Genomic DNA, 17,650 nt, shown 5'->3' on the forward strand with positions numbered 1-17,650 from the left:
TACTCTTTGCATGTTCCAGAGACCTCACTGCATTTGCTGCTCCATATTTGTGTCTTGCCTGTAGACTGCTCTTAGATATTTTTTTGTTGGTGATCTTTTGTGTATAATGATAATACTTCAAGTGGACTTTGGGCCAGTCAGTTGCTTATCATTTGCTGGCTTTCTTGTCACTTTCATTTACTTAGTTCCTAATCAATGACTTGCTGTCCTTTTTGTGTCTCGCCTACGCAGCGCGCTTGCGCTGCATAGGAGACCTTTAGCCGTCATGCAGCTCTTTTCAAAGCACATACTCGTGCTTGTGGCGGCAGACGCCTTGTGGGAGTGCGCAGCGGTGCGCCACTAGCACAAGTATGTGCTTTGAAAAAGAGAAGAGTGCTCTCCCCAACGTGCACGCGCGCCCGCACCACTCGCGGGCTGACAATTAACTTTCATTTGTCTTTTAACAATTAACCCCCTTTCTCACACAATTAACTTTAGCGGCCGCGGAGCCGCGCATGTGTTTCAGTGCTTCTTCTTGAGCTCCTCGGGAGTTGAGACAGTGTGCTATGCCGTTCACACTGGAGATTTCAAGTCAAACACAACCCCTCCTCCGACTCTGCGAATATTTGAAGCTGCAAAAACCATGCTTCCAGAAACACTGCATTCTTGAAAAATATATTTAGATAAACTCCCAACTTTTCACCTTTTTGCCACCAGCCGTTGGGGGAGGAGCTGGTTTTAGGTGTCCGTTGGACAGAAATTTTATCTGTCTCCTTCCCTAACTCACCGGGGTAGGCGACTCTGGAAGAGCGTGTGACCGCTGCAAATGAAAACACAAAATTGATCTAGAATCCCCTGCGGATATAAACTCCCCCCGCCCCTTCCAGGGCCCATTCCATGCCAATCAGAGAGTTGCCGCCAATCCAAACATGCGAGCCCGTTTGCCAATCCAAACATGCGAGCCCGTTTGCCAATCCAAACATGCAAGCCCGTTTGCCAATCCAAACATGCAAGCCCGTTTTCCTTTCAATTACCCCTCCCTCCTCTCAGCCTCTTACTCCTCAATTTCCCTGTTTCTTTATTTTCATTTTTTTCTTTCCCTTTCTTCTTTGCTTTCTCTTCATATCTCTCCCACTCTTTTCTTTCATATTTTTTCTTTATTTCCAATTCTATACTTTTCTTTTTCTCCCTTTCTATTTATTTCCAACCACTTTCTTTTTTCCTCTTTATCTCTGATCTTTTCGCTGAACCCTTTAACTCTGTGTTTGCTCCTGCTCCCATTTTCGCCCCCACACACACCCTCTTGTAGTTAGTCTGATTTCGTGTTTTTTCTTTTTTTTTTGCATGCAGGCTATTTTTAATTAACTCTATTCATTTTCTTAACTTTTTGAGAGTAGGACTTATGTTAATGGTTTTAATACTTGTTCGGAGTTGCGTGTATACTTTAATACTTTATTCATCTTGGCAGGGGGATATTCCTATATGTGTGTCTTCAAAATGCATCTGTTAATACTATTATTATTAAAGCTTGCATTTTTTGCATCATCTTTTTATTATTGTGAATCTTGCAATACGCAAACGTAAGATCAGACACCGGTCTGAGGAAACGTGGCATCTATTTATAATTGACCACTGCCATACATGCCACAAACAGAATGGCCTTTTAGGAGTCTAATAGCAAATTGTTTTTATTTACCCACTATGGTACCAATTTCTAACAAGCATTGGCATAGCCAATAGATCTCGCCTTTGGGACCTTATAAGTGCTTAGCCATGCAATAGTTGATGTTCTTGCACCAAGGATATTGTGCTGGATAACAAACCACTTATAAGGTCCCAAAGGTGAGACCTATTGGCTATGCCAATGCTTATTTGTGTTTGTCCCTCCCCTTCAGCATAACTTCTTTGCCATCCTTTGATTTGATGACTTTTTTGCTACAGATGCACACATCAGCGATTTACATTCATCTTTTGCGTGTAGTAATCCATGAGAGTGCATGTGTTGTCTTCCTCTGCCCCATGTGCTGATTCCTCCCCCTAACTCGCATTTCCTGAACTATGTTGCTCCCAAACCCCAGCCTACTCATCTGTAGCAACAGTAGCAGGTATATTTTTTGCCAGGTTTGACTAAAGAGCAGACTTTCTTTTTTTTTTTTCTTCAATCCCTTGCCTTTCATGTTTTGCATGAAAGTCCAAGCCTTAGCACCGAAAGGCAGTATCCGCATTTATAGCAGCGAGGAAGGGGCAGGCTGCTGCATTCCCTCACCCTGCCTTTGAGGCAGAAGGTGTACTTGGAGCGACTTGAAAGATGTCTTTTCTCCTGGTCCCATGAATCTGCTCACGAGGCTGCTGAACAAAACCATATGGCTTGGTATTTTTTCAGTTCCCTACGCATTTGAGTAAGCTGCAAGAATTTTCCTTTAAATTTTGACAATTTCTCTGACTGGTGTTAATCATTTTAAGAACCAGCAACCATTCATCTGTTTTAACTTTATGCTGGGCTATGTGTAATAGGCAATTTACTTGTGTTCAGTGTTACTTCCTTGAAATTCGAAAAATAAACTGCTATGTATAAAGAGCAAATATTGAATTTATTGTTAAGTTTTGAGATACCGTAAGATGTTTCTTATTTCTCCAGTATTTTTTTTTATTACACTTTGATAAACAAATTATTTACAAACAAGCATTGGCATAGTCAGCAGCTTAGAGCACTTTAGAAATGTGAGTTCCTTTGGCTTTCCCCATGTTTATTTCCTCTGCATTTTCTTCGTTTTTTTTCTTCTTCTGTGCTTTCTTTCTCTTACTGATTCTTACTCCATAACATTCAGCAAGAATACACAGTTCCAGAACTCCAGTATTTTCAAGTCTCTTACAAGTTAAATTGCATATTCCTTTTATGAGTTACTAATAATGTGCTATGGAGTAGTCGTTAAAAGAAATTACTGCAATCGACTCCATATGTCTCTTGGTCTGGATGACCGGGCAGTTATTAAGTGTAAAGTTTAAATTGCTCATTGCAGTCTGAGAGTGTCCATCAATTGTTTTTATTTTGGAGTTCTTCCCATGTCCCAGCTTCAAGAGACCGGCCTGTTGGCCAATAGGAGTGCCAAAGCAGTGAATTTTCTGTATGTTCTCCCACACTCCTACCAATATGGCTGTTCTAGGGCCAGATGGTAATTTACATCCAATCATCTACGATATGGCAGTTAGTACTTCCTGCCAGTTGGCCTGTATTCTTGTAAAAGACCTAGCTAAAGGCAGGAAATTTGTCCCAGGTTCACCACATCTAGAAAAGTTGATTCTTCGCAACGGCTGATTTTCCACAGGGCAGTGCAGGTAAAATAGGCCCTTTGCGCAATTTGTAGTGGGTAATAGTAAGTCTACTGCTCGGGGAGATCATAGCTGCCTGCATACAGCAATACTTCACTTTCCCAAGGTCTCCGGGCCCTTTTCTGCCGCACCCTATTTGAGCAGTAAGGGTTGGCCTGGTGTCTCCTCCTGCGTAGGTCAATATAGTTTGCAATTCATCTGTTCAGTGGAGGTCACTCAAAGAAGCCTTTTCTAGTGGGTTTCAGATAGCAAGGTCTGAACCTCTCCTGCATTCAATCTCAGATGCCTCTCTTGCTCTTTAGCACTACATGTCTACCCCTCAACACGTTTTTCTCTTTATCATCCCTCTTTTTTCCGCTACCACTGTATATGCGCCGGGACGCTCCTTCGCTGGAGCAGCCGTGCGCAATACAAATAGCACTAACATAACATAACATAACATAACATTGCACTTCTGCCCCTGATTCTACCACCTCAGCAGAATTATTCAAAGCATTGTAAAGAAATTTGGAGAGCAATGCAGCATTACACTTCCAACTTCTGACCAGTATTTGCTGCCATTCAATATACCACTGTCATTAATACTTCATTGATTTTACAGAAATACCGTCTGGAAGTGGGCAGCCAAGCTATGGACCATCTTATCAACGTTCTGCAAACTGACCGGTAAGCTTTTGTTTCAGGATGGTAGTGTCATCCTTATTTAAGGTAAATTTTCAGTTTGTCCTTCATAATAATCACAATTGTCTTTGTTACATTTGTGTAGAACCAGCTCACCTCCCTTCACTCCGTGGAATACTTCAAGTTCTCATAATTCCACTCACCTCATAGCGGATTTCGGGGAGACTCAATCCCCTGTAGTAGTCTCGCACTCGAATCGACCATCGACACATCTGGATGGGGGGCTTAATGTTCCACTCATCTTGCCGATCGGAAGCCAGATTATCAGCGTTTTCCTAATCAGGATGCCCTCTCCAGGCATACCCCCTCTTCTCTCTGCAGATTCTCTCCCATCCTGGGCCTCACTATCTACACCTTCTCTACCGACATAGCACAAAAGACCACCCTCAATGGGATCTCCTTATCCAAACACACTCAACCTCCTTATGAGCACCTCCATCACACAACACAACTGGCCCTCCACCCTCCTTCCCTCCCCTGCCACTCCTTCCAATCGAGCAGGGATTCCGCAAGATTTTAAGGCCGCATTTTCTCCCCCGTACCTTCGTATTCCCACCTCACTTCATCCAAACATCCCTCGATAGCTAGGATCTACTTCTCTCTTACTCTATCACTCTAGACACTGACAAGATCCCTATGGCCCAAATTCAAGCCATTCATGCCAACCCACACAGGGAACCCTCGAACAACCGCAGAGTCGTAAATCGAGACAACCTCAAGCAAGTGAACATCATCAGACTCCTACATCGCACACGCCTACACGTCTGAAATGCACACTTCTCAATTGTAGATCAGCAAGCAAGCATGCCTCTGGTCTCTTCGACCTGATCCAAAACAATGAGCTCGATATCATCATCCTCACGGAAACACGGCTAAATCCGTTCTCCACCCCTATCTTGGACCTCTTAGTGCCTCCTAGTCATGACATAATGCATCTAGACAGATCTAAGAAGCAGGGCGGTGGACTAGCTTGTATACAACGGAACACACTATCTGTTTCCCACATGGAGACCTCCACCTTATCCGCAGTTGAAAACCTTTGCCTCAACATATCTAGTAATCTCCTCCCGGTTTGCAAACTTCATACTTTCTACCACCCTCCTGGTTATAACTTCCTCCTCATTGAACAACTAATGGAAATCATCTCTTCCAACGACGGCCCCTCAGTATCCCAAATCTACCTCAGTGATTTCAACCTTCACTGGTCTAATCCTAAAGACCAAACAGTGATCTGCCTAAACTTATTCTTATCTTATCTGGACCTTACCCAATTTTGGGACCGTCCAGCTCACACCAAAGGAGAAATTCTGGACCTCATCATTTCAAAAGGTAATACCATCATATTGGAAGACATTACCCCTTGTGATTGGTCCGACCGTTACAGCATCTTCTTCTTTATTAACAGGGAGGTGATCTGGAAAAGGGATCAACCGAGGAAAATTAAACAGTGGAAAAGAGACCTCAGAATAAATTAACACTGAATGTCTAGCAATCGAATATAAATATGCCATGTCTTCCCAAGATGACATGACATGATCTCACTGACTTCTAGAACTCCACTATCTCTAGTGTAATGGATTCCATAGCACCTCTACAACAATAAAATCCCTCCTCCAAAATCTCCAAACCCTTGTTCAACGACAACCTAAACTCTGAAAAACGCAACTTAAGGGCAGCGAACGTTTAGGGAGATCAAAACCTTCAGTGGATCATCTAAAAGTTCTTAGATCGGTTATGTGCTCCTATAATAAAAAACCAAGACTGCTAAGGCTGATTATTTCAGATCCCAACTTATTCAGGCCTTAAATCCCCCTAAGAAACTTTTTGAAATTGTCAAACTACAATCCGCGAAAACACCCAACCACCTTGACTCAGGAGACGACTCTCCTTCATGCGACGATCTGTCTGTTTTCTTTATGGAGAAAATTAAATTCCTCAGTATTGACCTTGAATCTAAGAAGGCTCTTTTTACATCATATGAGAGTGCGGCTCATACTGCCCTCTCTGAGAGGTTAAAGCCTCTTAGTATTAGCACCAAGAACAAGGCCACTTGGGGCTCTGTCACTCCCCTCAGTGAAAATGACATCTACAAAACCCTTCTTAGCATCAACCCTTCTAATCACTTCAGGGACCCATTGCCATTGTCTGTCTTCAAAGAAATCAAGGATGCCTTCATCCCCCTTTGGACAAAGATTGTCAACGCTTCTTTATCTCAAGGCAAGATCCCCGAATGTCTAAAAGCAGCTCCGGTTTCACCCATTCTTAGAAAACCTGATGCAGACAGAACTGATCTCAACAACTTTTGTCCCATGTCCAACATCCCCACTCTGGCCAAGCTCCTAGAAAATTGAGAATTTCAATCTCTTGGCTCAACGTCTATCTTATGTTTGGAGCGGTCACAGCACTGAATCGGCTCTCACTCACATTATTGATGACATTTTAAAAATGTTAGACCATATTGAATCCTCCCTCCTAATCCTCCTGGACCTTTCCTCAGCATTCAACACTGTTAATCACGATAACCTCTTAGCTATTCTGGAACACAGGATGGGCCTTTCTGGTCTGGTATTGCAATGGTTCTTGTCCTTCCTTCACAATAGATCCCAAAGAGTCAAGGTGAATCAATCCCTATCCCAGCCTTCTACAGTCTCCATGCGGGTCCGTCAAGGGTCTGCCCTTTCTCCCATACTCTTTAATATTTTCCTGGAACCGGTAGCGAATGCTCTAAACTCCGTGAACATTCTTTTTCATATGTATGCGGATGACATGCAACTTTACCTGAAAATCACCTCCTCCGAACACTTCACTGTACTCAGCTCCACCCTGACGATTACCCAAAACTGGCTAACTGAGAACCACCTCCTGCTCAACACTGCCAAAACAGAATTCTTTCTCATATCGCCTCCTAATCACACCCCGGAGATAGACCTCTAAATGAAACACCTCACTGCCTTCAACTGCTCCCCTCAGATCATTGATTCAGCGAAATCTCTCGGAATCACCTTGTACTCGCACTTGAACATGAAGAATCATATTAGTAAGATGTGTGAGGATTCTTAGAAATCTAAAACCATTCCTTCCTCAAGAGGACTTCAAGCTGGTGGTTCAAGCGCTTGACCTGCCGCGGCTAGACTATGGTAGCGTTACGCTCTGTGTCCTCCCCAAATATACCTTGGCCCCAATCCGGGCTTCCTTGAATGCCGCTACCAGATTGATTACAGGTACAAAAGAAATAAACACATATCCCCAGCCCTAAGATCTCTAAATTGGTTACCCTACAAAGCACAAACACAACTAAAGATTGCTTGTTTGATGCACAAAGCCCTCCATTTCAAAACCCCCGGTTATCTGGCTCAAAAGCTAGAACTATTAGTAGGGGGTAAACCATCAAGAAGTGCAAATACTCTCCTATTGAAACCTCAACCTTTCGCAAAAAGAGAATGAGGCTCAGAGCTTTCTTTTGCTCTGCACCAAAGATCTGGAACTCTCTTCCACCGGAAGTCGCCTACACGGCTGCCTTCAAACATGAAGTCAAAATAATCCTAATGAACAAGTTCTTGCCTTGAATGGTCGTGGATCATCTGCTTTCTCATTGACCCCTGACAACACTCTTTTTGGCCTAACAACTGTAATGCGCAGGGTTGTCAGTCATACCCTATTAAGTAATGTTTGTTCTCATCCTGGTACATTGTTTTTAGTTCATTATGTTATTCTCTGTTACCCCCTCTGCAATTTCCCCTTTACTTTGGTCTTCCCTTCCATTATGTGCTCTGATACCCTTCGGGGTCATGTTCGCGCTATACATAACTTTATAAATATAAATAAATGTAAAACCTACTAGCCATTAAGGTCTCTTTGCACTGGTCATTCTTGTCAAGCAACCTGGACAAAAGGAGGCTTATGTCCTTTTCTGCAAGTCTGGCTATTGGATGTTAACCTTCTCTTCAGGTTGAAAATTATAGAATGTTTTTCATACAACAGGTTAGTTTAAAAGCAATCCTGTCTGAACCCAAAGCCACGGAAGATATTTTGTAGCAAGATACATATGGTCCTTCTTTTGGAGACCAATGTTAATCCTTGCCATCACTGGTTCCTCTGCAGGTGGTTAATATGCGGAGCAAACAACCTGGTATACAACAGTTCCAGAATCTAGAGTTAATAACTTGTCCCTACCAACAAAGATTTATGGTTAGGAGACAGTAGGGGGAGCCCGGTCTATTGGGCCAGTTATTGAAAGCTCCTTACCACCAACCCTGTCTGCTTCGGAGTTTCATTTCACAATCAAAAGTAAACCTTAAATGTTTAGTTTAGTTGGAGCATTGTTGTTTTGTCCAAAGATGGCTGGAATGGTAAGTGAGAGCTGGGTTGTGTCTACCCTTTGTCATGATCATAGCCACCTTGGTTATAGTACTGTTCAATTGAAGATAAATGGCCTCCATCCATTTCTAAAGGTTATTAGGCGTGCCTTGTAGGTCATCGGTTGAGGAAGTACTACTGGAAAATCTCAAACATATTATGTAAACATGGAGGTTGTAAGAATACATGAGAATTTTTGTGGCTGTCTATATGTTAGAAAGGTAAGGGGACACATTCTGCGGGACATGTAGATAATGTCTCTTGAATAGTAAAGGTCTCATGAAACATTTTGAGAACGTGGTGAGAAAAAGCAGGTGAACCATTTAACCACATAGCAAACTGAATTTACAACTCAATTTGCTTACTTTCTTCTTCGTGGATTGACATTGACATATGTGCATTATTGATCATTAAAAAGAGGCTTATGTTTTGTCAGTATGCCCTTGATGGTATGTGGACAACTATGTTTTAAAAGCCTATGCAAGTACAGATAAATGAACATTAAGGGCAAAGCAGAAAAAATAGGTTGTTTCTTTTAGATGAAAGTTACATTCATTGGTGTGTTATACCTCCTTGACCATTCAGAGCTAATTGACACTATCCACTTCTTTTACATCAACCTTTTGTTATTCTTTATCACCTAGTTTACAATGAAGTAGGTGATAAGATGCACCTTGCTACTGAAATGCATAATATATTTCAAGCCACAGTGTCAAATCAAAGGTATGCACACCAGTGGGCATTTCGGCAAGAGTTGTAGTAACTTTATGTACAGTGCCCCCCATCTATGTATCCTCAATTTATTAGAATCTACAGAATGCTCAGAAAAGATTAACGGTGTTCACTGAGAAGCATGCAGCTGACTTAAAATTTGCTTTAAGTGAAGCTAAGTGGACTATTTGGTGTCATATTTTCCTACAAAAGGAATCCAATCTAAGTGGAGCGTGGATCAGTAGTCTGGTGGATCACTTTCTCACATGACCGTTCTTATCATAGAAGCAGACAGCTCTCCATACTGCCTACTCGTCGGATATGGCGCACAGCGGCCCTTACTAAGGAGGCCAGTGCAGCCCGGGCTACTAACCCTACACATCCGTTTCCTCACCAGGGAACGTGGACCTTTACCCTGAAGAAGTTCATTCCCATGAACGAAACGCGGTGGCTGGCAATTTTTGTAAATAAAGGATTATTCACGACTTCAAACATCACAAGACTTATTGATCTTGAATACTACTGGTCTCAATACCGAGTGGTGCACTGCTCCAATTTGACTTCCCCAATTAAGATTAATCACTTGGGATTGACCGGTCGTGTGATCTTGTCAAATGCCTCAAGGTAAACTTTAGTGCATGTGAAAGTGCATTTACATTTGTTCTCACCCGTTGACAGAAAGTTTGTGACATGGTCACATGATATCAACAGCTATAATATGAAAAGGTTTGGAAAAGGATCATCTACCTTGTTTCATGATGTGAACCAGTAGACGGTCTCCTTGTGAGTAAGTCCAAACTAACCTCATTAGTTAACATCTGTTATAGTTCATGAACATAATAACCCATATGCTACTCACTACATTGCAAGGTAAATCTAGGTAAGCAGCTTAGACGCTATTAGTAGTAAATTAATACTTACCATGACAAGATTTTGTAGGTCATTATTATCAACCTTGACTAAGGGTCCTGCCACTGGAAGAAGGAAATCCTTGTGGAAAAGTGTTTCAGCAAAAGTGAACCAGCAGAAATAGTAGCAGATGTCAGATAGTGGACAGAAATCAGAAAGAAGCATACCATAATCTAGTGCTCATGGTAATCTTATCAGTATATGTTGGAGGTGTTGGGAGACAGTGCCAAAACAATTGAAAAGCAGGCCAGAATGAGAGGCTTTAAATAATCCAAGTCTAGAAGTTGGCAAGGAAACATACAGTAGGCTCCATCTCAGCATGTAAAGAGAGCACCTCCATTTAACTGTGTAAACTGCAATGGAGAATAGAGTTTCTTCACACTTCAGAAAAGGCAGGCTTAGCACGACAGGCTTAGCATATACTTCAGTAAATGCATACATAGCTGCTCTTGCAGCCTACATACAAAATAGACAACACCTGCCCAGTTTCAAAATACCAGTGGTTAAAACATGTATGGGCGGCTTTAAGAGTAATGCCTCCTTGGCCACTGCTCGTCCCTTTGTGGGTCCTTAACATTTTTCGCACCAAACTCATGGGGCCACCATCTGAGGCCCTACACTCATACCCACTACATTTTCTTTTGTGGAAGATGGCTTTGCTTATTGCAATCTTTTCCCTTTATAAAATCTGCGGGCTGCAAACTCTGACAGTGCAGGAGCCATTTATTCAACTGCATAAAGATAGGATCATCCTTGGAACAAGCCCTTGATTTCTGCCAGGAGTTTTCTCTATTCCTTGATAACTAACCCATTGGTCTACCGTTTTTCCCCACAATCTCGAATGGTTGTGGAAAGGGCTTTAAACATTCTAGGCATCAAAAGAGCACTCCTACATTACATTGAGAGAACCAAAGCTATTCGAAAGACTCAACAATTTGTAGCTTTTCCCAAAGCCCAGTAAGGGAAGCCCATTTACAGTTCGGGCCTTGAAAGATAGTCAAATGCATCTACATGTGTTATGCCAAAGCTACCGACAAACTGCACACAGTGCATGGGGCACATTCCACTTGCAACAAAGGAGCCACTATGACTTTCCTTGACAGGATTCCACTTGCAGACATTTATAAAAGGATGCATAGCCTTCCATACCCACTTTTAATAAGCATTATTATGTGGACTTTCATGCCTACCAGGAGATGCAAGTTGGGTAGGTGTCCACAAGTCTTTGTTCGAAACATCTTCAGCTAATGATTACAAGCCACCACTTTAGGTATAAGAGTACTGCTTTTCAGTCTGTGCAACGCATGTGATCCACAGTAGCACCTGATTCAAACGGAAAACATTGCTTACCTGTAACAATCTGTTTGCAGCTTGTAATGGTGTACATTTACATTCTCCCTTCTTCCTCCCCTTACTCGAGCTTATGATAGGATATTTGGCCTTAAACATACCAAACAGATCACTTACAATACAGCGTATACATGCATGATCCTGCTGCGCATCACTGCATTACCTTTATCTCACTGGTATGAAGAAACACTATCTGATCTGGAATCTATGTCCTGGTGCATTGTTGCTTTTGGGGTACGTATCTCAAGTCACCTCATAACAAAATCTTTTCTTTGAAGAATAACAACATGCACAAATAATAGTGTTGTCTTCCCTTTTCCATGCTAAGTAATGTACTGCAAAGCAGGATGCAGATTTCTGCGGCTATGCTGCATTTTAATATGGTTTCAGGCACCTTTTTTCTAAGCTAATTTGTGATTCCCAAAACAATTTTAGCAGCATCCTATGCAGCCTCTTGAAAGTATTTGTGTTCTTCAGTATAATTTGAAACCTTTAAGGATCCTACGTAGGGTAATCATGTTTGCTAAGTCTGTCTACCCCTAAGTGAGCTGGGGCATTTCAACCACAAGCAAATTTGTTCAACCTTGATAAGCTGTATTTCATTAAGAGCTTCCATCAAGCCAGATTGAAGACCCGTGGAAAGAATGCTGTCAGTAGCTTGAATGTGAGATTGGAGAATGGCATAGAGCTGTTTAGCATATACGTTTATTATTGATTTGGAACAGTGAAGTGCACCACAGAAACTACACTGAGTTTCATTAATTACATTATCTGAAGACAACTGACCCCAGAATTGATGATTACAATAAGATGTTTTTGCTGTATAATGGTATTGCATTTGTCATACCAGCAGACTAGATCTCACTGTATAATGCAGGAAACATCGCTGCAAATATAAAAAAATTAAGAGTTGCTACTGTTGCCTTGTCCATATTCTTTTGACCTCCTTTGAAATCCTGCAATATACCAAAAAGTGCTGGAATGCTTGAATTAATCTCGGCCACTGGTAATTACTTAGGCCTGAATTCTAGTCCATCCTTTTTGCAAATCTGTCTTTACCCTGCTTCAGTAGGGACAGTCTAGCTGAAACTCTCAGCTCAGATCCTCCCTGAAACGGATACACAAGCAGCAGAAGACCAGTTAAGCCCTTATTAGGGCTCATCAGTCAGGTATAGCTTGATTCCAGTGGGACAGTGTTCACAGGTCAAACGTCTAGGTATAACCGTACCACTTAGGGCGTTCCTCCTTGTAGTTTGCTTTCCCACACACATGCTGTAGTTGCCGGATGAGGAAGTTCAGTTGTCGAACATAAAATGAAATGATAACTTCCCCTACTCTAGTTTTTTCTCTTTGCACATGTTCTTGTTCTGCCATTGGTGTTGTGTTGTGTAAGATTATCTAAAAATGTCTGTTACATATAAGGATGGAACTCTAGCCTCATCTGTTCAAGGGTGAGAAAACTCAGAATGTGAAAATGATCCTGGTTTTAGCTTTCACTATCGATCTGGAATTTTTCTCCCAATTACAGTGACCACAATATTTTTCTAAATGGACACCTGTGCAAAATGGCTTTCATCCTTGGTGGCCTTCCTTGTTATGTCTTCTAACATATGTTTTATAATTATAAATTTACCTGGTGCCTATTGTGTTATAGAACACCCCCACCTTTCTTCTGTAATTTCTTAGATTGATTGCTCATTTACCCCTTGTCCAGCAATTTTACTTGTTCCTCTTACTTCCCTTTTTGGCAAGCAACCTCCTCCCCACACTCGTCATCCTCATGTAAAGACATCTGACGGTGACCTTAACAGCCTTATAGATTGTCAATTTAACTAAATTTAAAACTTATTGTTTTAGTAGAAGCTCCGCGTTTACGTTCAAACATTTGCTCCACGTGCCTTAACCAGAGAAGCTTGCACTTATACTTTAATTACTATTAAGATGAGCCCACAAACATGTATCCCGCAAAGAGGTTTTGATCCATGAGGAATTATGTAACTGCAAGATTATGGTACCCCTGAAACTCTCCCTGGTTTCAACTGCAATGAAGATATTCTACTCTCCCTAACAAATACCAGGCAGACATGCACTATATTGCTTCCTATCTCCTGTGTTCTCTCATCCTAGACCTGAGGACCACCTGTTTCATGCAGTTTAGGTAAGAGAAAGGACATTTTGCCTTCTGCACGGACTATAGAAGTATCTGTTTGAAAGCCACTGCTCAATCCCCAGCTGTGATGAGCAAAACACTAATAATTTGTAGCACAAAAGGTCAGAACTATTACTCTAGACCTCGTTGAGGTACAGCTGCAAATTAAATTGTGCCGGTGTAGCATTTGTTGCTACAGAGTTCCCTCCCTTTGTGAGGAATCCTGTAATTTTTTCCCCACCTAAATACACTCAATTTCATGTGTTTGCCTAATAGTTATATGTAATACCACGAGAAATATTTAAAGCCTTTAAAAAAAAAAGAACTGTCACCCCCGCCAAGCAAAGCTGGGTTATTCCCAATTTAGTTCATTGAATTTTCTACAAATGTGTCCTAAGTCCTGTACACAAAGATTTCATGAAAAGGACACACTTTACTATTGTCAGCAACAGTGGGTGTCTTGAAAGTGGGAAATGGAAAAATACTGTGTACAAGACCCAACATGGCAGCGACCCAAGTTATGTTTTGTTTGCAGGCTTTTAGCATTCAACATTTGGCACATCTGAGAACAACGAAACTAAAAGGGCCAGGGTTCCTCTAAGCTAGGAGTACTGCTTTAATTAGTTTTAAATTGTGTAATAGGCTATTTATTAAATAATGCTTATTCCTTTGACGTTTCCAAACTATGCACATTTTTTCTCGTAAATATAATCCCTCAGACATGAAGCATTCCAATAATTAATGTATTAAGCTAATGGGAGAAGGCAAGATATAACATTGTAAGCATATTTGTATTTCATTTCAGATCGGATTCAGAAATCATTGGGTATGCACTGGACACGCTCTACAATGTAATCTCTAATGATATGGAAGAACAAGGTATGACACTATTTCTTTGTTTTAATTAGTTACTGGAGTAATTATCCCTGGGGGAGGGAAAAGTTAAGGACACTCGTGGTTACTCTTAATCCAAAAATTACTCCTTTATTTAGGCAGACCCGTTTCGGCTAACATGCCTTTATCGGTGCTGTCACAAAGCGAAATAAACATGGATGGATAACACTGCTTATGAAAGTATCCAAAAGACGCTCCCATTGGATAGTTACAAAGAGGCAATGGGAGAGGACTGCGCCCTCCTAGTACAATATTATGGCCGCTATCGTGGGTGTGATAAAACCATGTGCTGCCAATAGCGGTACTGGCTTCCTTCATGAGGATAAATTCACATTAAATCCAATAAAGGTTCCACCCACAATAGGAAATCGCAAGCAAAGTCCCAGTACTTAATCACTATTCAACCACAGAAGGCTCAATATTTCAGTCCTTTCTGACAATTGCACTCTGAATGAGCCGCCCCTCGTGTCCCTCATGAACAGGTATTTCACAAGCGCTTGCTGTATTCTAGTCATCAGTGCTCCACCCCTCCCCTCCAAAATCCCTGGTATTTGCGACTTAATGTATATTTCCCCCAAATGTAGTGGTGACTGTGTAAAATAAGGTGGATAGCTTTTCCGAATTGTAAGTTTCAAATATAAAAAAACAACCTTCCATGCATTGCCTCAAAAATAATTGCACTTCACATCCTGTGTCCCCTGTGTGATCTATATTTAGCAAAGCTTTTTCCACTACTGTGGCTTTCCCCTTAACATTCTCCCCAGGTGCAGTACATGATGGACAGTAACATGCTCCTGTCTCTGGCATCCGTGTAGCATAAATAACAATAGGATGGTTCAATTCACAACATAAACAACCACGGCACAAACCCAAGTTCCAATGTGAATGGATTGTGCTCCTGTTGTGTGCTCCTGTTTTGTGGGTCTGAAGAAAGCATAACAAGGGGATGACATTGTTTTTATACACTTATTGTTCCAACATCTTGCCATGCTTCAGAAATTTGCTGCCAGACACATATATAAATGCTTGGGAAGTTACTGACGGAAGGCAAAATTAAATATTAAATATTCATTGGAAACAAAAAATAATTTAATTTACTCAAAAATTCAGGCTGGCTGACACCACCCTAAAATTCCGAAGTACTCTGTTAATTGTAACTGTGTATTTAACACCTTAAGCCTTTTTAGCACTTCCAAGTGTTGTGCTCAGCTTTTCAAAATCTAAATTATAGAATACTTTTTAAGATTGAGATTATATAAAAAGTGGATGAAAATTACCACTTGACTGTATCAAACACCGAAGGAGAAATTTGATTAGAGATGTTGCGTTATCTTGTATCCTAGACTGTCTTGAACATGAGATTCATGTGGCTAGCTCGCTTGGAGAAAGAGAGACACTGGGGCAATACAGAATTTGAAATTGAGAAAGGCAACTGTCTAGAATTATGGTACCTTACTTTCCTCCTCCTATCCTTCACTGACCATCAGGATGTCTGTTGTTGTGTTTTGTTTACTAAAATGATCGATCTATACTTGGAGCTTTCCACTAGTTGTGGATAAATTATTTTTTAGTCTGATTAAGCTTTAGCTAGATTGCTGACATCCAAGGTGCAAGCATCATGTGAGGCAGTCTATGGTGGATGCTGACAACACCTTTGGTACCTTGATGCTGACAATACTTTAAGGTACTTTAGTGTCTTTTATCCGTGCATTGTTGTGTCAGGTCTTGTTTGTTCAATAATATCATCACAGCTCCAGTACAAAAATAGAAAATCATTGAGGCTATGTTGGAACCTTGGTAATTATGGTAGCCTGACCTTTCGTTGTTGGCAGCTCGAAAGTAGACAAAGTAATTCAAGTGCTGTTTGAGTGATGCGTTTAGTTGTTGTTGCAGGGGTTCTGCACAAACACAGAACTATGTGCAGGGTTATAGGACCTTGGTGTATAAGAACTGAGTCATTCTACCACTTTAGTACCGATGATCCCAGGACCGACTAGCTATAGTGTCTCACTTGATCTCCTACTCACTCACAGAGAAACAGATGATTAGACACCCCAGAACACAACATTCCCAGATCTCTCAGGAATCACTGTAACAAGACACACCCTTTTTGCTTGCACTCTTGTACTTGTCCACAATAAGATCTGACAGAGACCCAATACAGTTTACAATATTTATTTTAGCTAATGCCTAACATGCAGTATACACAACAGCAGGAAAATGCATAGTACAAATACAGTCATAATAGCAGCTAGTCCATTAATCATGAAGGGAGATGTCATCATGAAGAGACAATAGAGCCTATCCTCCTTCGCCTTGCTAAGAAGCAGTATTATTATATAATGGAAGATCTCTGGGCTTTGTCAGCAGACCCCATACCTTCACCTATAGATGGTAGATCTACATCATAGGTGCTATCTCGCTCTCCTCCCTGGAAACGTCTCTCTCCAAGTGTGTTCTACCTATTCGTGTATTCTAATCAAACCAAAGTACGTTTGTCCAAACAAAAGCTGCTTCGGTATGTTTTGTCTAAGGGCTAAGGTCAGGCCAGAACAAAATAACAAGGGACATTGTTGTTCGATCTTGCTCACAGTGTTCAGTCAAAATCCCAGGAACCTGCAGAGAGCGAACCCAGAGATGAGTTCTCATGTGAAAACAGCCATAGAAATTATTGCAAGAATAAAGTTGTGTTGTAAAGTGCACAAAGCAGCAGGCAAGCTGCAGCGTGCTCATGCTATCTTAGAGAAAACCATAATGTCCCCATGGGCAACATGACATTGTAAAGGTTGTTGAGTAGGATTCAGTAATCAACAAGAAAAAGACAAAAAACAAGGATCACCAGGAAGCAATTGAAACCTTTTGGTATATCCTCAACATCCTGGATTGAGGCAGTTTTTGCAGGAACTGAATGCAAATTCATATACATTTTTAATTATTTGGTTGACTTGGAGTAACACTTCCTTTTGCAGTGCCTTAAAGAGGAATGTGTTGTACGTTCATTGGCGGCAAAATCACTGGGGTATAAGTTCATTTGTTTTTGGTATGCTAGGGATTCAATGAAATTGTAAAGGTACGGATGCGCTGATTAATTAAGTCTGAGTAGGCAGGCCCAGTTGGTGTGTCCGCAGTTTGATTAATTTACATGAGAAGAATGATTCCTTTGTGTAATGTGAAAGGTAAACACATTTTTTGAATGTTTAGTGGATCTTTATAATGTTTAAAGTTAGATACCACATTGATGGCAGTGGATTTGTGCAGTGTCTGACTACAGAAATAATGCTTTGATCTTTG

The 17,650-nt window shown here is 41.2% G+C and overlaps 1 protein-coding gene across 6 annotated transcripts in view; it reads left to right on the forward strand.

Moving 5' to 3' along the window:
• USO1 (USO1 vesicle transport factor) overlaps nt 1-17,650 on the forward strand; it is a 515,242-nt gene that overhangs the window by 66,267 nt on the left and 431,325 nt on the right. For all 6 annotated transcript variants that reach the window (XM_078676053.1, XM_078676052.1, XM_078676055.1 and 3 more), the window contains exons 3-4: nt 3,911-3,975; nt 14,271-14,344. In XM_078676053.1, the coding sequence (XP_078532179.1) occupies nt 3,911-3,975; nt 14,271-14,344 (139 nt within the window). The remainder of the gene's footprint in view (nt 1-3,910; nt 3,976-14,270; nt 14,345-17,650) is intronic.

This window comes from Lissotriton helveticus, chromosome 2_1, assembly GCF_964261635.1.
Source record: "Lissotriton helveticus chromosome 2_1, aLisHel1.1, whole genome shotgun sequence".
NCBI classification, from domain to species: domain Eukaryota; kingdom Metazoa; phylum Chordata; class Amphibia; order Caudata; family Salamandridae; genus Lissotriton; species Lissotriton helveticus.